Source organism: Myxine glutinosa, chromosome 2 (assembly GCF_964187855.1).
Source record: "Myxine glutinosa chromosome 2, kmMyxGlut1.1, whole genome shotgun sequence".
NCBI lineage: Eukaryota > Metazoa > Chordata > Myxini > Myxiniformes > Myxinidae > Myxine > Myxine glutinosa.
In genome coordinates, this window is record NC_136262.1 from 256,540,757 (window position 1) to 256,565,010 (window position 24,254).

Here is a 24,254-nt window from a genome sequence, read left to right on the forward strand (position 1 = left end):
CAATTTCCTTTTTTTATATCTGTGCAACACTGAGGTTAAAGGGTATTACAATTTCCTTTTTTATCTGAGCAACACTGAGGTTAGAGGGTATTACAATTTCCTTTTTTTTTTTACCTGGGCAACACTGAGGTTAGAGGGTATTACAATTTCCTTTTTTATCTGAGCAACACTGAGGTTAGAGGGTATTACAATTTCCTTTTTTTTTTTTTACCTGGGCAACACTGAGGTTAAAGCACTCTTTGCACGGGTAATTTTTTTTCTCCTTCTCATCCCTTCTCCCCCAAAACGGAGGGGCCTGTCAAAGCCCCCCCCCCCCCCAAAAGATGTATATGTCGTATATCTTTCCCCTCCCTCTCCCCTTACCTCTCGCACCCCTCCCCCTTCCACTCCCTTCCTCGCCCCTCCCTCTCCTGTCTCCTCCCTCCCCCTCCCCCTCCCAATCCCCCCCCCCCCCCGCGACGCCGAGTACTCCTACTCGTAAATAGATCAATGAATAGTCTGTAGGGTTCAGCGTGGGAGGACGTCCTCGATTGTCTCACTATTAATGTTGTCATATTGTGCTGCTCCCGGTGGTGGGAGATATGGGGGAATTAACCCATCATGAAGGACTGGTTCTTCGCTGGTGTATATACCCAAGTATGCAATTTCAATTATCTGCAATTAAAGTAAATTTCTCTCATTTACACTGAATTAAGGGTAAAGAGGTACAGAAACTCACCTCTAAGCTGTTGAGACTGTTTAAATCTCGGATCAGGTACAAACTGTCTTCCTGGTGTTTCTCCACAAGAACATGGGAATAATTGTGGGCTTTAAAGAATAAGAATAAGACACTCTCGACGTTAACCTGAATTAAACACAACATAAAATCACAATTCCGAAGCCTCCTCTGTTTTACCGATGCTGAAACAACATGGGAAATAAAGGGGGAAAAATACAAAACCACCCTAAAACCAAAACCTCCCAAACACACACGAGCCATCCTGGAAATCTTTCATGTAACTTTTAATTGCAAGACTTTTACTTCTGAAATAAGGAAACCAGGTTGGGCTTTGGGTTTAGGGAAGCAGCAAATAATTTCCAACTCACAACATTCATGTATCCCACTCCAGGCAATCTTCCAAGCGCAATTCCTCCCACATTTATCCCTCTAAAGCCCTCCCAGCCCCCACACGTTCCCATACATTATTCCCTCTCCCTTCCAAACCGTCACGCCCAATTCCCCCGATTGACACGTAAACATTCACATCACTATGTGCGGCCAGAAAAAAAGCACAGAACATATAAAAATAAAATTACCTCTTATTAACAAGTTTTCACGGGAATACACATCAGCAGAAACGTCCCAGGTGGCAAAAAGAGCACACGGGTCCGATAATCCATGTAATGCGGTGTATTTGTAAAATTTATTGGCGGGTTTGGCAGTTTGGAAGAAACTGAGTTTGTTTCGATTGATCTTATTTGGTAAGGTTTGGGGGACAGGGACAGGATTGTCAGATCAATGTGGAATTTGATGCGGCGTTGTGCTAACGGCAGTGAAAACTGCGGAATTTTTGGGACTCTCTCCTTCCTAATCCTTTTCACTTCCCTGCGTTTCATTAGGATAAAATGACACTGGCTTGTTCCTTGAACGAATCCTTTTTTGGAATGAATCCTTTTTTTGGTGCTCTTTGAACTTTTAAATGTAGAGCCACGGTTGTAAATTATCACCTGAAAGCAGCCAACCACAAAATTAAAAAAAAGCACGTAAAAGTCTTTTAAATACCCAAACGAATACATTTATGGGCAAAATCCACTTTTCCAGGTTGTGAACAATTTGGGATTAGCAGCTTTGTAACTGACATGGATCCACGGAAGGGCAGAGCCACGTTTTCACTGTTCGGGCGTGAACCCGACATCGCGGGCGATGACTCCAGCTGCGGCTCAATCATGAGGCGTGTCCATCGGGCCTGAAGATGGCAGCAAACTTGCTCCAGCATCTGTGCATATTTCTTTGGTACACATCTGCTGCATGTCAGCGCTGACTGGTCACGCTCCAAGACCTCGAGATAACCCCTCAGCTCGTCGAATTGCAAAGGGCGAGATCTCTGGTGAAGCTCAAAACTCAGGCTCGGTTGGTCAACGACGTGGTCAAAGATCTCGTGACAAGTTCAACCATCCAGCATCACCTCATTTTAAAAAAGCAACCTACGGGGAGATGTATCATAGGTCTTCCGATGCATTGTTGGCAAGACTCGAAGACCGTTTCCGGGAATTCTTGCAAAGCTCCTATAATGGTCAACCTGGTTTTGTGGAGCTGCGGTCTTAAGTGGATTCACCATCGACCCCATGATATCAAAACAACAACATGGCGAGGCCTTGCACTGTGACCGGTGATAGGTTTCCTATCACAGTTGTTCATGTTTGCACCAGTCTTCGGCTAGAAGGTGATGGCAAGAAGTAGACCGAGGACCAGGGTCAAGAGGACGGCAGGGCATGATGGAGGGCCAGATGAGTGAGGATCATGTTGTGCTGATGATGTCATATGACTGCTGTCTCCTGCGGAGGTCAAAGAAAGAGAATGATAATAGCAATACATCATTCGGTCATCATTTAGATGGAGTACTTGATTTCTGGTACGGAACAGGGAAAAGAATAAAACAAGCGTTTATGAACTAATATTGACGACAAATCAGTAAGATCTGCCAGCAACCCTCTTCTGGTGAAACTGTCAAAATCAAGACTCTCTATTCACCTTCACTCCTTCATTTCTCTTTTCTCCCTCCTCTGGAACAAACTCCCACACTCTCTTCAATCCCTCTCCTCCCTCCAGATCTTTAAAACAGCTGTTCATCACAATCTCTTATTCAAAACCTTGATCTTTTCTACTCCCGTTAATTCACCCCAGATCCACTTTTTTGAAATACCAATTTCTTTCCTGGAAGTCATTGCAGTGTCCATGTGTTTTTTTTTTTTTTACCTCTCACACCTCCCTTCCCACGCCTCCTCCCCCCAAGACATTCTCCCTCCTACGGAACTCCCAATGTCCCTGCTCTCAAATGTTGTACTTGTGTAATTCCCTCTCTCTCCCCATCTTCTCTCCTGCTCCCTTTGTTTTTTTTTGTCATTAATGTTAGCTCTTACACGAGTCTCGATCTTGTATACAATATATATATATATATATATTTATATATTTATTTCTTTGTATAATTATATTCGACCAAACGATACAATGTTATTCTCAGTATCTGCATTACTCTTTCATTTTCCCACCCATCTCACCATCCACCTACCCGCTCCTCGCCCTATTCACCTCCTCACGAACAATTCGAACCACAGTCAAACTTTCTCATCAACCACAAAAGTGCCAATGATGGAGAGTGAGAGCTGCTTCACAGATTCATCAAGTTTTTGAGGGGGCTACAGGTAAGTGGAATTGTGGTAAAATCGACCTGTTCTGATGGGTTGCTGGATGACAAAAGCAGATTGCCCTCCCAGAGGAACCTTTTATTCCCCTTTGCCCATCCACTTCTTCCCTCTCCCCTCACTCCACCCCCCACGCACCATCAACGGGCACTCACGTGAGTCAGAGTCCGGTGCTTTGTCCGGTTGCTCTGAATCAGTCGTCGCATCTACATGAGACAAAACGAAAGGAGGTAAGAAAGTATTGGGGTCAAAAGAAAAATAATTTCGGAATTTCAGAACAACTACATTGTCTCCCACATCTTCTTACTACAATTCACCAAATGTCTGTCTGTCTGTTCCCAGGTACCACAAAAACAGCTGAACCGATCGCAACGAAATTTTGGGTGGGTAATCCTGGGACCCCCTGGAGTAAAATAGGCTATATTGTTTTTCCCGATTTTTTTGCCAATTTTCCAATTTTTCCAATTTCCAATTTTTCCAATTTTCCAGTTTTTCCAAACACGATGGAATAATATTTACCGATATGAACAGTGACGTGGCTTTTATTGAAATTCTACAAATACTGTTTAGATTTTGATGATTTGCATGTGATATGATTTAACAGATGTTTATATAAATCGTTTAAAATAAAACAAGAGAAAAATGATGACCACAGTGTGGTCCCCAGCTGCGACGTGTAGAATCATGAGGATATCCGTTGCAATATGCGCTACCAAATTCGACCAGTCATTAAATTATACGCATGCACCAGCGTCTTTTTGTCTTTCAGCTAAATTTATTCTGGTTTCTTCAAACAAATCGCGATTTTAGTCCGCGATGTTCTTACCTCATACCAACGCAAATCCGAGTGTATGCGCATGCGCTATTCAAAAAGGCACCCCAACAACAAGAACAACAACGCGGTCCTCTCAAAGAGCTGCTCGTCGCAGCTAAAAAGCCTTCAATTTCCGATATTTTCCCTTTTCATTTGGGCCTCCCAATTGAAGCCCCGCCCATAGGGCGGGTACTGTTGCTAGTTGTCTAAATTTCCCAGTTATTCATTCACATTTGCCTGTATTCAATATGGTTGAGTGTAGCATGTAGAGGTGTGTGTGTGCATCAGGTGTGTAAGGACAGTGGCGTGTGTTGGGATAGTTCAGAGATAACGTCCTCATGCTTTTCTTTTGTCTAATCTGTGGTTCTTTCCCGACAGACCAGGATGCGACTATAAAGCATTATCCTGGCACTTTGCAGACCAATTTTAGGCCCTCATAGAATACGCTGTTCTCGGCGGGGATGCTAAGCCAGGAATCCCTTTTGCTAGCACTCACGGATGTTTAAAGCTTTCACAACATCGTTCACAGTCAGTCATTGCAATGTCAGAAGCTTGGCCAGAAAACTTCAGACTAACAAAGGCCCAGCACATTGGGAACATTCATGGTTTTAATTCTGATGTGGATTAATAAAAATACCTTGACGGAGGAAGGAAAACATCGAATTACGGGCGATCAATAGTTTGTGTTTGTGAGTCAACACATTCTTACATTACAAAAAATAAATTAAGGAAATATTTTAGTAAAGTGTAAATATATATATATATATATATATATATATATATATATATATATATGTATATATATATATATATATATATCAGTCATTATACGACATCATACCATCAGTGGGGAATCGCCAGTAAGGTGTTCCATACAGCTACTGCTGCACCTTACTGGGAGCGATAAGCACCGCCTGCCACACGCTAACATTATCTCTGGTATCCACTCACTATATGGAGTCGACCTGGATGTGGTTGGGAGTAACTAATTAGTATCTGTAATTTGGTGCTCCAACCTAATGAGCGAACGTCATGACGTCACCGGATGTTAAGTTTTGCATACACTTTTGACAGTATCTGATAGTATCTGAATTTAACATCCATAATGATGCACTGCTAGATGGCCCCTCCGGAGCTTGGCAGGCAATGCGGACATGCGTGGCGATCACATCATGACGTTCGCTCATTAGGTTGGAGCGCCAATTTACAGATACTAATATATATATATATATATATATATATATATATATATATATATATATATATATATATATATATATATAATGTTATACACTCGAGTCACTTATCTTTTAAAATAATATATATATTTAAACAATATATATATATATATATATATATATATATAACCAATCACTTTAATGATCACAAACTGAATTTTCTTTGAATTTGCTTTTACAACCCTTTAGACATAAAAACAAAATGGTATGACTTGCGTTAGTTAAATGTATGCTTCTTTGGTTGTGTTTGTGCTGTTACTCCAGAGGAAAGTATTATCTATATGGCCTAAGGGGAAGAATTTGAAGAGATTATAATAGTTATTTCATAGGCAATGTTCTAGAATAAGCGTAATGTAATTGCTGTAATTAAATAAAAGGTGTTAGAAATGTCTGGTCATCCTGCCCTTTCCTCCCTTCCTGCATTATTTAACCTCCAACTTGTAATATGTCCTTATACGGCCTTTCTTCTTGAGGTTTCAGCCAATCGGCATGGACCACGAGCATGATTGTGGGGTCCATGTGAGGGTATGAGACAGGGCAGAGACACCACGATAATCAAACATTTCAGCATGCTCAAGGACAATAGACCACGTGTAGGATGGAATTGCGCCGGCTCGTCCCGCCAATCCGTGCGTGCCATCGATCATCGCCTGATCGCTGTGTCAGCCAATGGGTATGGGCCGTGGGTGGTCCCACAAACTCCGCGGGACCCGATATAAGCCTGTACACTGTAATTGTTCTCCCTCTTGGTTGGTTCCTGCTTAACTCTGGCTTCTGGTTGCTTTGTGTGCCTGCTTTCTCCTCTTCATGGTTCCTGCCTGCTGCGCCGTGACTCTTGTCCAGTCGTGCGTGGTTTTCTGGCGTGCGGTGGTTCCCTTTACTGGTTGTGGCACAAGTACTGATGCAGGGTGGGTGTGGTTTGGGACGCATGCTGGATGCCGTGAGGAAAGGCCCAAACCAATATTCTAACCAAGACTCGAGACTTTAAGGTTCACGTCAGTCTTTTGGGATTGTCACTGGTAACATGTAACCCAGTGCTACCTGCCGCATGGTCGGGTTGTCGGCGACTGAAGCGACACCTCTCATTGGCTTTGCTAGTGGGGAGGGTGACTGTGACACTTGCCAGGACTAAAAATAACACCTGGCAAAGGGTGGATTCCCGTAGGGAGCCACGGCCATCAAGTAAGGAGATGGTGTCTCTTTTAAAACACTCATCCGGTTTGGACCGGTTCAAGTCACAGCAAAGATTTTAAAAATGGTACATGCTGCTTATTTGCTTGAAAAGGATGGAGCCTTTTCAAGGAAGTGATTCTTCACCATTGAGAGATCAGGCCAAAAGCGATATATAACATGATATCTCAAAAAGTTATGGACGGATTTGGACGCAACTTGGTGGACGAGTTGGTTAGGTGACAAGAACAAGCTGATTCGATTTTGTTTCAGGTCTGAATCCAGACCCGGCCTATCAGTGGATAAAAACATAAACTGTTCAGCCTGGTGGAGGTTTGCATCTACGGAGTGCCGTTCTCGTTCTCTCTGTCTCTTCTATTCTTTCTCTGTGGCATGTGCTCCCAAGTGGATGGGATGAGTTATTTTTTTAAGTCAATCGAGATATTAATATTTGTCATTTGTGACAGTTTGTGATCGCCGCTTCGTAGCTGTAATCTTCTTCTTTTCTTTCCCAACCTCCCCAATTTGCTTATAATAAACACTTTCTTGTAAATGAGAACTAGTGTGTGGTCATCAGGAGAGGGCTCCATAGCATGTGGGGAATTGGCAAATTAAACCGTCAGGTGATCATTTTTGGGTTCCACACCAATGCGCCCATAAAGCAAAATGCTTGGCGGGCTTGCTCGGCCAATCCTGTCAGGCAGATTCGACCCTTATCTGCAGGTGGCACGACCATTGTGGAAGATGTGTGACCGTAACAATGTGTCATTGGTGAAAATGATCAATGTTGGAAGTTTGAGTTGTATTAGAGCAAACAATACAATGCGCCTGGATGCAGGAAGAAATCCGAGTAATAATGATTGGTCCACATAAATGCTAGGGCTGGCAGAATAGCCTGGAGGTAGACACACTCACCTATCAGCGGCCGAGCCTGGGTTGGAATCTCATCCCAGCTCTAAACTGCCGTCCTGGTGTTTCACAGGCAGAGCGATTCATCAATGTGTGTGCCCCTCTCAGATGAACGTTCAGTCGGTGATTCTGTCTCCTGGCATTAGTTAGCGGACGTTAAAGATCCCATGGTGCCTTCGCTAAGAATAGGCAAGTTACCGCCGAGGCCCAGGCTAAATTTCAAATTCCTGTCACCGTCGGTTGAATATCCTGTGTCGGATTGCAACCATAATAAGCAATGAACCTGTTTCGGCAACATCATGCACCTAACGGTGTGAGGTGTTTGAACAAATAAACAAACAAGCAAAAAGAAATACTGCATTTATATGGGTTCATATGGTTCCTCTGATCATTATACAGGTATTCCTTGTCCCATCTGCCATTCATGCTGCGCTTTGTTACTCCACAGCCCTCTCGGAGAATCAGGACGCTCACGTCAGATCGTGAACATTTGATAGTTGAGGATGTACCCTGAATAAGGCATTTTTCCATCGCAAGGTGCTGCAAAAAGTACATTCAACCAGCTCAGGAATCTAGAATTTGGCCTTACTACTGGCACACGTTTCCTGCTCTTTTTCCAAGGTTTGGTTTTCCAAGGTTTTTCCAAGGCACTACATTTCCTGCTCAATTCCAAGAATCATTGGAATCTCCTGCGATGAAGCTGATTGTGAGGGCCTTTCACTCACTCACCGCAGGCAGGTTGGTGGTCTTTCTGTCTTCTACCGACTCCTCTCCAGCCTTGCTCCCCCAGCTCTCTCTGTGCTCTGTCCCCCAAATATTCCTACAGGTCGCACAAGATCTGCCAGCAACCCTCTTATGGTTAAACTGCCAAAAGCAAGACTCTCTGCTCACTTTCACTCTTTCATTCCTCTTTTCTCCTGCCTCTGGAACAAACTCCCTCACTCTCTGCAATCCCACTCCTCCCTCCAGGTCTTTAAAACAGCTGTTCACCACCATCTCTTATCTTACCCCATCCAAAATCGTGATCTTTTCTACCCCCGTTAATTCACCCCAGATCCACTTTTTTGAAATACCGACTTCTTTCCTGGAAGTCCTTGCAGTGTCCAGGTGTTTTATACCCCTCTATCCCCCCTAACCCCCCCCCCCCCCCCGCCTTCCCATGCCTTCTTCCCCCAAGCCCTCTCCCTCCCACAGATCTCCCGATGTCCCTGCTCTCAAATGTTGAACTTGTGTGCTTCCCTCTCTCTCTCCCCGTCTGTCTCCCGCTCCCTTTATCTTATGTTTTATGTGTCAGTTTGTCTTTTTGTGATTAATGTTAGCTCTTACCAGAGCCTCGATCTTGTATACAAAAAAAAGAAAAAAGGACAAGGTACTGTGGGATGTTTGATGCTCAGCAGTGAATATCTCTTGTGAAGGATAGCACACCCATTGGATGCCATTTGTCATCCTGCCAGTGAAGTAAGTACCAGAGTGACAGTTTATAGTCAAACTGGGAACTAAACTGAGGATTAGAAACCTCAAAGGCGAGTGTGCCTCTTCTGTGTTATCCTGTCCACCATCTTAAACTTTTCATTACCGAATATTCTTCTTTAATCCCTTCTTTCAGCTTATTTCAGTCGACTGCAGAATGAATGCCGGCCTCAACTCGTTTGTGGTATTTCACATCCTCGCCACGCTTGCCAAGTGCAGGTTGGCAGGAAAAGTCAGGAGAGGGATTTTGGAATTTGCCCAGGATGCCAGTGAAAATTCACCTAATCTTCATGAAAGACCAGTTATAATGTCCGCCAGCTGATGAAACCGACTGGTCTCCAGGTCGACGACCATCTGCGGGGTGACTATACAACACGCTGCCTGCCAAGCACCAACCCGGTAGTTTTAGAGTCGTGTAATGCCCTAAGTCTGCGACATCCGATTGGACTACGCAACCTAAGTTAGTGCAAAATTCCTATCATGCACCTAACATGACTTACAATGTCATGCTACTCCAAATTCCTTTGTAGTGACTTATTTGCAAATGACAGAGCCATCATTGTTATGAAAATATCATGTTATCATTGTCTGGGTGAGACAATGTCATTGTTATGCAAATATCATGTCATCATTATCTGGGCGAGACAATGTTATTGTTATGCAAATATCATGTTATCATTGTCTGGGCGAGACAATGTAATTGTTATGCAAATATCATGTCATCATTATCTGGGCGAGACAATGTTATTGTTATGCAAATATCATGTTATCATAACATGTTATCACATGTTATGTTATCATTGTCTGGGCGAGACAATGCAATTGTTATGCAAATATAATGTTATTGTCTGGGCGAGACAATGTCATTGTTATGCAAATATAATGTTATCATTGTCTGGGCGAGACAATGTCATTGCGAGGCAAATATAATGTTATCATTGTCTGGGCGAGACAATGTCATTGTTATGCAAATATCATGTTATCATTGTCTGGGCAAGACAATGTCATTGTCAAGCAAATATCATGTTATCATTGTCTGGGCGAGACAATGTCATTGTTATGCAAATATCATGTTATCATTGTCTGGGCGAGACAATGTCATTGTCACGCAAACATCATGTTATCATTGTCTGGGCGAGACAATGTCATTGTTATGCAAATATCATGTTATCATTGTCTGGGCGAGACAATGTCATTGTTATGCAAATATCATGTTATCATTGTCTGGGTGAGACAATGTCATTGTTAAGCAAATATCATGTTATCATTGTCTGGGCGAGACAATGTCATTGTTATGCAAATATCATGTTATCATTGTCTGGGCGAGACAATGTCATTGTTATGCAAATATCATGTTATCATTGTCTGGGTGAGACAATGTCATTGTTATGCAAATATCATGTTATCATTGTCTGGGCGAGACAATGTCATTGTTATGCAAATATCATGCTATCATTGTCTGGGCGAGACAATGTCATTGTTATGCAAATATCATGTTATCATTGTCTGGGCGAGACAATGTCATTGTTATGCAAATATCATGCTATCATTGTCTGGGTGAGACAATGTCATTGTTAAGCAAATATCATGCTATCATTGTCTGGGTGAGACAATGTCATTGTTTGGGTGAGACAATGTCATTGTTATTCAAATATCATGTTATCATTGTCTGGGCGAGTCAATGTGAACGCATCCTGGTGATGAGAGAGAGAGAGAGAGAGAGAAAGAGAAAGAGAAAGAGAAAGAGGGAAAGAGAAAGAGAAAGAGAAAGAAGGAAAGTTTACACCATATGTTTGAACAGGAATGCCATGAGGCTAAAGCCATATTAGTTGCAGTGATGTGGAACGTTCTCCAACTGCTGGACAAACACATTGAAATTTCAAAATTAATGGCTCACTCTGTCGCAATAGTGTTACTCTAAGCCGTTCTCGCTGCAGCGAAGAAGCATGTAAAGGATGTCTGGAGAAACACTGTGACCTTTGAGGAAGTGCTCAAGTTGTGATGTTTTTTTTTTTCTTCTCCCACTTGGTGGCAAACCAATTGTCTGTGGCCAAATGCCAACTGCAAAGTACACTAGCAATGGCAGAACCACGATTTTGTGCTTCCACACCAAGCGTAAAACCTGTACTGGTAACGAAACCTCGGATTATTCACCAAAAAGGTTATTCAACCCTTAAACTAGCGAGCCTGACCTTTTTCCTTGAATCTATTTTGCTGTGAACTTTAACTGTAGAACTGGATATACGTGGCTCGGTCACAATGCTCTTGGAAAGAGGAACTCACATTCGTCCAAGAAACGCCAAATGCTTAGTTTCTTTTTTCAACATATGAAGATATATAATTAATAAGGAACTATTTCTTCATACTGATTATTATATTATTATATTATATATGTTGTGGAATAAAAAGTTCGCGTTTATTGGTCGATGGTGAAGAGATAGTTATGAAAAAGTATTGAACGCCCCTCATAGCTTACAATCTACAGTGCCTACAGAAAGTATACACCCCCTTTCACAATTTTTCATTTTGTTTCCTTATAGCCTGGAATTAAAATGCAATAAATCAGACTTTTTCCACCTTTATTTACACATCGTAACTCACAACTTCCACGTGAAAAACAAATTCTACAAATTTCAGAAAATTAATTAAAAATACAAAGCTAGAATATATTGGTTGGATAAGTGTCCACCCCCCTGAGTTAATACTTGGTGGAAGCACCTTTGACAGTAATTACAGCTGTGAGTATTAGGATAGGTCTCTACCAACTTTGCACACCTTGATTGGGCAATATTGGCCCATTCTTCTGCACAAACCTGTCCAAGCTCAGTAAAGTTGCGTGGGAATCGTTGATAGACAACAATCGTTAAGTCATGCCACAGATTTTCGATTGGATTTAGGTTGGGGGCTCTGACTGGGCCATTCAAGGACATGGTCAAGTGTCCAAGCTGGTTTAATGGGTCTAAAGACAGGTCTTTGGGGTCTTAAGGGTCTTTGTGGTCTTTAATGGTCTTTGGGGTCATTGTGTCTTTTTGGTTTTTGGGTCTTTGGGGTCTTTTGGGTCCTCTGAGTCTTTTGGTTCTTTGGGGGTATTTTGGGTATTTTGGGTCTTGAAGGTTTCTTGGGTCTTCAGGGTCTTTTGGGTCATCTGGGTCTTTGGTGTATTTTTGGGTCCTTGAGGTCTTTTGGGTCTTCTCAGTCTTTTAGGTTGGCGGGGTCTTTTGGGTTGTTGGGGTGTTTTGGGTATTCGGGGTATTTTGGGTTCTCTGGGTATTTAAGGGTCTTTGGGGTCTTTTGGATCTTTGGAGATTTTAAGAGCCGATATTATTGCAGGATGCACAAGATCTGCCAGTAGGTCTTCAACTTCTAATGGAACCTCCAGAATCAAGACTCTCTGCTCACCTTCACTCTTTCATTCCCATTTTCTCCCGCCTCTGGAACAAACTCCCCCACTCCCTTCAATCCCACTCCTCCCTCCAGGTCTTTAAAACAGCTGTTCATCACCATCTCTTATCTTCCCCCATCCAAAATCTTGATCTTTTCTACCCCCCGTTTATCCACGCTAAATCCACCTCCTTCAAAGTCCCTTTACTTCCCTGAAAGTCCTTGCAGTGTCCATCTTGTTTATCCCGTGTACCCCGCCCCAGCCCTCTCCCTTCCACAAATCTCCTGATGTACCTGTTCCCTACTGTTATTGTGCTTCCCTCTCTTTCCCCCTCTTGTCTCCTGCTCTCTTTATTTGTTCTACGTGTTAGCTCTTACACGAGCCTCGAATAAGTATACAAAAAACCTGGTGGAGAGGTTGAATGTGTGACAAGGACAAAATAATTAGATTTCGGTGAAGATCCAGATCTAGATCCGGAAAAGAGAATTTTTAAAGTGATTCTTCACAATTGAGATTAAAGAAGAAAGAGAAGAAGAAGAAGATGGGTCATGTGTGGATCTCAGTTATCTTCAATTAATTGCATCTCATGGAAAAAGTAGCGTCTAACATAAAACGATATTATTAACTATGAAGATAATTATTCATCAATAAATTCTCAATTACTGCAAAACAATGCTTCATGTGCTCCTTTAAATACCTTTTAAAAACTGCATTAAACACCTGAATAAAGAGGACTTTGTGTCTGTTTCGTTTAAGACAACTGAATTATTTTTTCCAGGCTCTAAGGCTCGTGGATGAGATGTGACGCAATTCATGCACACATGTAGACAGGTACATGAGACAACACCAGACTTGACTTTCACACAAACACATCCATTGGTGAAAGTGACGTCACTTACCAAAGCACTCTGGGTGTCAGCACCATCACCTTCATGACATTGCTTTTCTCTCCGCACTCAGCGGAGCAATCCATGAGGAATTTCCTCCTCTCCATGGATGCCAACCCATGGGGTTTGTTCCATGCTCTATCCTTTAAATGCTCCTGCATCAAGCAAGGAAGCAGCGCGTACCATTTTTGAAGGCTTTTGGTACGATTCGGCCGGGGTTCAATGCGCTGAGCTCGCAGACTCAAAGAGGACCCTCCAACCAAATATTCAGTTTTAACACTTATTTGAGAAAAATGCATCCTTATTTATCAGAGAACATAATAATTTTTCTTGGAATTTTTGTGGAAGCAGCCATGCACTTTTGTGGATCCATGGTTGGACGCATGACTTCACGTGCTTTTCAAAGCCAATTGTGGACTCACAAATCCAAGACATTATTTTTTATTTTTATGAAGATATATAATTAATATGAATATATTATATATATTTATATTTATTTAATTATATATTTATTATTTATTAATTATTTATTAATTATTTATTTATTATTTATTTATTATTTATTTTTATATTTATTATATTTATTATATATTATTTATTTTTATATTATATATTTATTATTGCATATTATATATTATATATTTATTATATTTTTATTATATATTATTCATTTATTATTATTATGATATAATTTTTATATTTATTATTTATTTTTTATTAACATTTATGCATAATTTATTAATTTATTTATTTTCATTTATATTTATATTTATAAAATAGATATATTTATGAAGATATATTAATAGATATGGCTGACACCGCAGAAGTTACTGAGAAGTCCCCAAGTGTAGGTTTGCGTGAAAGCACTGTGCAGGAAGCAATTTGTAATGTATTCAGATTGCCGGCGATAACTCGCCTACTCATTGCGAAAGACTCCGAGGGATATTCGTCGTTCACGAATGACGAGTGCTGACAGACAGGTCATCCGGTTAAACTTCTTCAATGGACGGAGCACACACATTGACGCATCACCCTCCGTATGAATCATCAAGGTGATAGATAGTTTATAGCTAGGCAAGTGTGAACACCTCCAAGGGGGTGCACACTGTTATGCCAGTCTTTGCAGGTACATTAAAATACCAAACCTAGCCGTAATCAGTTTTGGAAAGTTGTTTTTTTATTCCGAAACTGTACCTGTGGAGTTTTCTTCTGCGTCAAATTTCGATCGGAATGTTTTCAAAAGTTCAGATTTAATCCCCCGCCGAAAAGTGTTTTTAAAAGGACAATTTCTCATTGTGATATTTGCAACGCTCGGTCTTGGAATGGAGTATGTTCTGAGAATTAAAAAAAAAAACACCATATGAAATAAATAAAAGAGAATACATCATTGCTGCACAAACAATAGAAATAATGTCCACGCCATGCACGCCAACCCACATAATGAAACACGTGAGCTCACCGAGCACAAACATGTGCAGCATTCCACTGCGGTACGACATAATAAGACTAACTGTGCCAAGCCGTGCTGCTCATACCTTGCTCACAACAGACGGAGAGCTTGAGTCGGAGGCATCGCTCGTCACCGCCAGGTTCCAGCGCCGCTGGTGGAGACACAAATGCACACGCCACGTGGTTCCGCGACCCACTGCCACTAACGAGCTTCTCAAAAAGTGCAAAAGGAACCTCGCAATGTTGCATCGCCCAAACATCGCATCAACTCTGCACCAAAGGAACCCATTGCCCTAAGAAAGTCCATTCGGGCCCAGGTACCAAAAATAAACACGTATAAAATTTCTCCCTTCTGAATATGAAACACAACTCGAGTGTTCATTGTGAGTTTTACAAAGCAGTAGTTAAAGTCAAATTTGGAAAAACAACTCCTGCCATGTTATTCTTCCCCCCTCCCCCCCCCCCATAACAACATCCATGATGCTGAACAAGCATAAAGTTCCTAACAGTCTTTATGAAGAGAAGATATTAAATGGGTCTTGTTTAAACAAGCTCCATGTTTTCTGATAGTTTCCTTTGAAAAACAAAAGAAAAATGAAGCTACAGTCGATGAAAATTTCCAGCACTTGTAGTAAAAACCAGAATACTGATGTAAAATGAGACCACAGCTAACGTATAGGTATAATTGAGTGAGGTGCGGAAGGTGCTCATGTCTGCAAGTGTGGGGCAAGAAAGTGTGCGGCTTCTCCACCTGTAACCTCCTCGGTCCTGGCTATTTGTTGAGCATTCTTGTCCGCATCAGAGGGATGGTACAGCGGGCAATTGCAAATTCGAAATGTATCATATACTGCAAACAAACACCAAGGAGGATGTATATACGTACAAGATGGTGGCCCCCATCTTTCCTATCAGGGGCTTCTAGCCCCACCTTACCCACCACAATATGGTGGCCCACAACTTTCCTACCAGGCGCTTCTTGGCCCACCTTACCCACCACAAGATGGTGGCCCCCAACCTTCCTGCCAGGGGCTTCTAGCCCCACCTTACCCACCACAATATGGTGACCCCAACTTTCCTACCAGGCGCTTCTTGCCCCACCTTACCCACCACAATATGGTGGCCCCCAACTTTCCTACCAGGGGCTTCTTGCCCCACCTTACCCACCACAAGATGGTGGCCCCCAACTTTCCTACCAGGGGCTTCTTGCCCCACCTTACCGACCACAAGATGGTGGCCCCCAACTTTCCTACCAGGGGCTTCTAGCCCCACCTTACCCACCACAATATGGTGGCCCCCAACTTTCCTACCAGGGGCTTCTTGCCCCCACCTTACCCACCACAAGATGGTGGCCCCCAACTTTCCTACCAGGGGCTTCTTGCCCCACCTCACCCACCACAAGATGGTGGCCCCCAACTTTCCTACCAGGGGCTTCTTGCCCCACCTTACCCACCACAAGATGGTGGCCCCCATCTTTCCTACCAGGGGCTTCTTGCCCCACCTTCCCACCTTATTCATATGAACTGCACTCTAAAATTCCCCCCCCCCAAAAAAAATCCTCCAGGTATGTTCTGCTATTATATTCACCAGTAATATTCAAAGTTGGAATATTTAACAAACCAGGTTGATTGGAGGAAAAAAAACCCGTAACACCTCCAACCTCATGGAATAGATTAACGAACGGACTCTCCTCCGCTCCTACCAAAAGCCTTTGAATTTGGAGCTGGAACGCACGATCAATCTCCTCTTCTTCTCCGACAAGCAGAAGGTGATTAAAAAGTTTGTTTCATGAAGTTCTTCGTTCCTAGTTTTCTCATTTTTATTGTTGCTTTCTTTTTAACTATAAATGAATTCCCCACATCTCAATGCAAGGTGCAATTTGCCTTTCAATAGCTGCAAAGGTAGGTTTTCTGAATATCAACTAAAAGACACTTCAATGGACATTACATTTTATAGCCTCGTTTGAAGTAGGATCCAAACCTGAGGCCTAAATTTACATCAAATTGAGAACTCGGTATTTATGGAAACAAAAATGGGGAATTCGATTATTTCCTGACATATCCAGTAAATAAATTGGTGATTGATCGATCCGACTTACTTGAATGTATTTTGGATGTTCAGTGTACGTTTACCAGGGAATGGAAGGCGAAGTAAGGGGTTTACAGCATTAAAAATAAAATGCACATATAATGGGACGATTGTACATTTATATAATTATTTATCATTTATATATAACAGATAATTGTTGTACACGATCAACCCAACACAGCAATCAGGAATTTCGTGATGGCTCTTCATGCAGTGCTTTGCTCTTTTGTGTTAGACAGTTCCAAAGCATCAATTAAAGAACACTTGCAATTTTGGTAATTGGGCGAGACAGATAAAACAAGTCCAGAACTGTAGTTGAGCATCAGTATGAAAGAATGTTGTGTTGCGGCTGTGTTGGGTAAAATCTATTACTCCACAGAGAAGCGTGTGTGTGTGTCCGTCACGCTTCATTCTAAAGGAATCGTAGAATAATAAAAATGGTACCGTTGGAAAGCTCATGGTCGATTTACTTGGAGCAAAATTTTGTGTCCGTTTAATCATAAGGGTACTTCTTTTAAAAGCCCAACTTCCTGGCCTTGAAGAAGAAGAAGCGGGAACAGGAGCTTTGGGCAGCGGTTCCAACTTTAACATTCATTATTCTACGACAGCAGTAGCCCTTTAGAGCCTGGTGTTGGCTTAGCGGTTAGGGTGCCGGCTTGGGATCATAGGATCCTGGGTTCGAATCCCGGTCTGATCGCTGAATTAACGCCAGGGGGGTTGACTCAGCCTGTCATCCTTCAGAAGGTCGGCAAATTGAGTACCAGTTCACTGGTAATTCCCTGTGTGTCGCAAGAGGCGACCAATAGGGTTGGTGGCAGGAAGAGCATCCGGCCGTAAAACATTGCTCCATAAAAGGGGACCACCGTGCCCAAAAAAGGCCAACCCCTGCTCTGTGGGGAAAAATGGCCTCGAAAGGTGGTTCAGCAGTAGCCCTTTAGAAGGCCGTAGAAGGAGCACACTAAATTATATATAGTAATATTTCTCAAAGCAATATAAAAATATGTAAATGTACACAGGAGGAGCACACAAACAACAACAGCAGCAGCCATCATGGCAACAGCAGCAGCAGCAACAACAACCACGTGTTATAAAAGATCCATTTTTCATGGGTTTCACTTCATTTTGCATCCTCATTGAGGTTCACAGACAGACATGCAATATGTTTGTGAAGTACAATATGCTGTCTTTTGAATAATCGCATCAGCGAAGCAACGCGTGGACATGCCTAGTACAATGTAAAAGACACTTATTGACAAAGCAAGTTTAATGGGATATACATGGGGATTGAGGGCAGCATGAACTTTGATTTAAATCAGTTTGAACATGTAATTGTATCTATTAATCAAATACATACAAAATGTAGAAACAACTGAAACACAAATGATTTATATTCAAGAAAACAAAATTATGTTTCGCTCACTTTACCGAGGATACAAAAAGCAATTCCAATCATAATAAAAGCATGTCCGATTTAACAGCCCTACAGGTGAAAACGCTCTCTTACGGGCTGGCAGGATATAGTCAGGTTCACTATGTTTTTTCGTTCAAAATCATGGTAGATTAGCAAACCTATACATTTTTGGAAACGTTATTACATGGAAAATCAGAAAATCAATGTTTACATTTGCCAATTCCGACCAATTCGATTCGACCAATTCGACCAATCGACCAATTCCATTCGACCAATCGCTTCGTTCGACCATTCGACCAATTCGATCGATTCGATTCGATTCGATTCATCGAATTCGATTCGATCGACCATTCGACCACTTTGATTTGCCAATCAATTTGACCGACCTTTGCTTGTGTGGAACGGACTGTGAAAACGATGCGGACTATATTGTCGGATACGACACACAGGAGAGTGATGACGAACTCTGAATGGCATATTCTGTAATCGTGTATGTTTGATGCCATTGACTGCCTGTGTATATTTTGTCATTGACCGCCTGTGTGGATGTGAAGTTATACTGACTGCATGTGTATATATGATTTTGCTGACTGCCTGTGTATGTTTGGTGATATGAATTATTGTGACACATTTTGATGTTATTAACTGCCTGTACAAAATGATAACATGTATTTGATTATGCAACTTATCGCGAATATAAAGACAGTATTTTGCAATTCAAAACCTTTGATTCGTGTCTTACCATTCCCCATAGCACTAATTTGATACTTTCATTGGATTCCTTGTCCCTGAAAATATAGGTTTAGTATATTTTAAAACGTTTTTAGGGTAATTAGAGGCAGAAATAGAACAAAATATGTATTTTACAGTGGCCATTTTGAAAATCCAAAATGGCCGCCATACAGGTATCTCTCCAAATGTAAACATTGATTTTTAGTTTCCTTATGCTATAACCTTTCCAAAAATGTATAGGTTTGCTAATCTACCACGATTTTGAACGAAATATAATTTATTGACATAGTGAACCTGACTAATGGCCGACACTCTACAGGTACGCACACTCGACTTGGAGATGTCGAGCCGAGGTTTGAATCCATGGTGTTTCGTACGCAGGGAGAGACTTCAATACATGTGTGTGTGTGATGTTCATGGAAAGGACATAATAAGCTAGGTGTGCAATTTGCTTAGCAATGGTCGTTGCTGGACGTGAACGATCTCGTGCACGGTGCCCTTCGCGAAGAGGGCATCATTTATCGTGGGCACTGAACAAATTACAAATCCCTGCTGACATCGTCTTCCAGTCAAACGATGGGTCTAGCCAGCCGGTATGTGACATGTTAGGCCAAAGACTTTCCCCGGGAGACCCCGCAAGAAAGCGGGCATAATTGGGTCTGTTGAAGAAAAACAAACGATCTTCCGGGGAGCTTTGGAGGAAACATTCAGCTCCTTGTCTCATCTACATTAACCTGTTAACCCTCGAGTTATCGCATGGAATTTTCCACATTTCAACCACCGGCTCCTCGGAAGACTCAGGCCACCGCACAGCAGTTTTTGATTGACGGTCGGTGCCAGCCATACCACCGTCGGGCCCGTGACTGGAATATTATAAGTCAATTCATGAAGGGACTGCCCTTCCAGCTAAAGTTCAAAAGAATAAATCTTGTTTTGACAATATACTGCTGAGAAATCCAGACAGCAAATACTAAAGCCAGTGTTTGCTTGGGAATCTGTTATCATTAGTGGCTTTGGTGGAACTCGTTTAAACTCTGCGTGGTCGATACATTTCGTCTTCCGAGATGGCCAAACGTGTTATTACGTTTGCGTTTAAATATTCCTTTGGCCTGCCAGTGCTTTCTAACCATGACAAAGCACTATTTTCAGTCCTTAATTACTGGTGTTGTAATGACAGCTCTGAGCATGTTGACAAAGGCAAAGGTGATTCAGCTAATAACGAAATTCGTTCAAAATAGACGATCATGTCAAACAGTTACAGAGGAGTCAATCCTGGACTTATCGGAATTTCACAAAATTTAATCCATGCCCAGGTAACAATCATAACGGTTAATAATGACTGACGTTGAGGTTTGGGATCGATCCTGGACGGGTCGACACTTTGACGTAGGATGGGCAACTGAAGGTGGCAGGAATTCGGAATTTGTTCAGGCAGCTGGTGTCACCTACTCTTCGTGAAAGACACCATGGGATATTTAACGTCCACCAATGACTGGAGCTGACAAACGGATCATCCGGCTTAACATCTTTCCTTGAGCCATCGATGGATCTCCCTGCATGCGAAACACCAGTGTGGCAGTTTATAGCAGGGTTGACATTCAAACCCCAGCCCGACAGCTCAATGGTGTGTGTATACCTGTAGGCTATCCTGCCAGCTCTGTCATAACAGCTAATTAGATAGTGAAGCCCCATTAGGAAAGTAAAGGATCTTTCCTTGAGCTCCATTCATTCCTTCACGAGTACAGGAACTTGTAAATAATTGTGAAAGCAAGTACTGTATAACGGTCACAGCAAAATATTATCCTCCAGCTTCCGATAACCTTTCTCTTCCATTCTTCCATACCATAAAACCTTTCTTGTACAACAAGTTAATTGATGGGTATATGTTTACCACCTCTACTCTAAGGGCATTTCCACCCTCACTCCCGACATTTTTAATTGCCAACCTCTCTTTCATGGCGTCCTCCCTAACTCAGAAAAAGACATTTTCTCTTACCAAATATGCAGGGTGGACCATTTATCGACTCCCGATTTTGAACCCCTGTAATTCTGTTGCTATGAAAGAAAATTGAACAAAATATTTACAGGACATAGGTAGATATTTAAAGTTTTTGTGGTAAAAATCTCAATGAATTCAGAAGTGTATTTATGAAATTATGAAATAAATACAGACACCAAATTATAATAAATTATGAAATTGGACATGATTTCCATCATTTTCAGGTGTGTGCGTCTTTTTGCGATACTTAGAAAAGGGTTAGGGTTAGGGTTGTTAGGGTTAGGGTTGTTAGGGTTAGGGTTAGGGTTGTTAGGGTTAGGGTTGTAAGGGTTAGGGTTGTTAGGGTTAGGGTTGTTAGGGTTAGGGTTAGGGTTGTAAGGGTTAGGGTTAGGGTTGTTAGGGTTAGGGTTGTTAGGGTTAGGGTTGTTAGGGTTAGGGATAAGGTTAGGACAATATCTGTCGAAAGCCATTTCTGTCATAAGATCATTTTCTGTCGCATTCCGACCGCAATTTCCGGAAAAGCTGCGTGAATCCGTTTTTTCAGATCCTGCATGTTCGCTGGTTGAGGTGTAAACCTTGCCTTTAAGAAAGCCACACAGGAAGAAATTGCATGGGGTGAGGTCTGGTGAACGAGGGGCCAAGGCAAATTGTTGTTTATATTGCATATAAATAATTGTGGACACTTCTGAATGTAATAATGTTTTACCACAAAAACCTGAAATACATACCTACAGTGTCCATATAAATTGTACACCCACCTTCAAAATTTTCACCTTTTGTTGCTTTATAGATTGGAATTAAATTGCATTACATCAGACTTTTTCCACCTTAATTTACACATCGTAACCTACAACTTCCAAGTGAAAAACAAATTCCACAAATTTCAGAAATTAATTAAAAATACAAAACGAGAATATATTGCTTGGATAAGGGTCTTGGTTGGATCTTGATAACCTTCAACCTTTGACAGCAATTACAGCTGCGAGTCGTTGGGATAGGTCTCTAGCAACTTTGCACATCTTGATTGGGCAATATTTGCCCATTCTTCTGTACAAAACTGTTCAAGCTCAGTCAAGTCGCGTCGGGAGCGTTGACAGACACCAATCTTCAAGTCATGCCACAGATTTTCGATTGGATTTAGGTCCAGGCTCTGACTGGGCCACTCAAGGACATTTATCTTTTTGTTCCTTAGCCTTTGCCTTCGTCTTTGTTCCATAGCTTATTTGTTCAGTGCAGCTTTGGCTGTGTGCTGGTTGTTGTCAGACTGAAAGGTGAACTTCCGTCCCAATTTCAGTTTTCTTGAGGAGGGCAGCAGGTTTTCCTCGAGGATATTTCTGTGTTTTGCTCCGTCCATTTTCCCTTCTATCCTGACAAGTGCAGCAGTCACTGCTGATGAGAAACATCCCCATAACATGATGCTGCCACCACCATGTTTCACAGTAGGGATGGTGTTCTTTGGGTGATGTGCTGTGTTGTATGTGCACCAAACGTAACATTTTGCATTTAGGCCAAAAAGTTCCATCTTGGTTTCATCAGACCACAAAACTTTTTGCCACATGGCTTCAGAATCTCCGGTGTATTTTTTTGCATACCTAAAATGGGACTCAAGGTGGGCTTTTATGAGTCATGGATTCCTTCTTGCCACCCTACCGTATAGGCTTTACTTATGGAGTGCTTGGGATATTTTTGTGAAATGCACACATTGACCAGTCTTTGCCATAAAGCCCTGTAGCTTTTTCAATGTTTCCATTGGCATCTTGTTGACCTCTCAGGAGATCAGTCTCCTCCTTGCTGTGTCAAACAATTTGGAGGGATGGCCTGATCTAGGCAGTGTCTTGGTGGTACCATACACCTTCCACTTATTAGTCCCCTACCGGTGTACACCGGAGGGGACTATAGGTTTGCACGCCGTCCCTCCGTCCGTCAGTCTGTCAGTCCATCAGTCCGTCAGTGCGTCACGCAAAGAACAGTTTTCCGGACTTTTTTTCTAAACTCTTAATGCTAATGATTTCAAACTTGGCACATGGTTTCCTTATGATAAGTTACAGATCAGGTTCGAACTTCACGACGTTTCGATCATTTTAAACAAAGTTATGGCACTTTGAACATTGGGCATTCTGATAATTCTGATGATCCTTAACTCAGTGCCATTTTAAGTTTTAATTTCCTTTAAAAACCAATTTCTCTGCAATAATAGGACCGATTGAGATCAAATTTCCACCATAGGAGGGACTCGGTCTGTAGAATATTTTAATGGTAATTATGACGTCACAGGTCACGTGGTTCGGCCGCCATATTGTTTTTCGTGAAAACACGAAAACCCCTTTTTCTCTGCAACGGCTGAACAAATCGAGGCCAAACTTTGCAGGCAGAATCGCATACCCATGACGAACAAAAAAAGTCAGCAAGCATGATGTCATGCATCACATGGTTTCAGAGTTATGACGTTTTTAAGCATGGACCTTTAAAACCGAGCCGCTCCCTCATTTTTGATCCAATCGAGGGGAAACTTCACAGATCTGTTCAGCATGTCAGTCTACTAAAATGTCCTTTTGGAATTTGCGATAGGGCACGTGGTTTGGCAGATGTCGTTAATTAAACGGAAATATTTTTTAAAAATGGATATCTCTTGTTTATTCTGGCGTTCTCCTCAAGCCGCCCCGCGTGCCCTCAGCCTCGTCTCGCGAACGTCAACAGCATGACACAGCGCGCGCTTTCCGGAGGGGCGGAGCCAAGCCGAGCAACATATATATATACACATCGATCATTGATCGTGAACCGGAAAATATAATAAATTACTGATATTTAGCGACTCAAAAGGTTCTTTATCAACAACTTATTTTCTCGTGCTTCCGCTGACCTGTCTGCAAGGTGTATAAATCGAAGTCCCGAGTGCGAATCACAGGTGAGCCCGTCCTGAGGTAATTAGCGATTGGGAACGATTCAGGACCTGTGGATAAATAACCCTTGGTAATTTCCCCAACAGTTTTCCGGACGACAGACTGCCGGTAGGGGACATGTATTGCAGCGCAATACTCAGAATGCTTGTTAATGATTGTCTTGACTGTGCTACAAGGGATATTCAAGGCCTTTGAAATATTTTTATACCCATCCCCTGATATGTGCCTTTACACAACTTTATCATGGATATCTTTTGAAAGCTCCTTGGTGCTCAAGGTTGAGTCTTTGCTGTGAACTGCACTACCCAGCAGAGAAAACCTACAGGAACAGCTGATTACCTCCACCACCTAAGATGGATGGAGGTTATGTTCTCGTCCCTGTCTGTCTGTCTGTCTGTTTGTTACT

General features: G+C 42.1%; 1 protein-coding gene across 2 annotated transcripts in view; it reads right to left on the reverse strand.

Annotated features, from left to right (window-relative positions):
* Nucleotides 1–986: 986 nt before the first annotated feature.
* LOC137420665 (ephrin-A4-like) overlaps nucleotides 987–24,254 on the reverse strand; it is a 91,835-nt gene continuing 68,567 nt past the window's right edge. The window contains exons 3-5 of one of the 2 annotated variants that reach the window (XM_068105912.2): nucleotides 14,808–14,873; nucleotides 3,558–3,608; nucleotides 987–2,535 (exon numbers count right to left, since the gene is read on the reverse strand). In XM_068105912.2, coding sequence (XP_067962013.1) covers nucleotides 2,417–2,535; nucleotides 3,558–3,608; nucleotides 14,808–14,873 — 236 coding nt within the window. In that variant the 3' untranslated portion in view covers nucleotides 987–2,416. The remainder of the gene's footprint in view (nucleotides 2,536–3,557; nucleotides 3,609–14,807; nucleotides 14,874–24,254) is intronic. The other variant, XM_068105913.2, reaches the window with a different exon arrangement.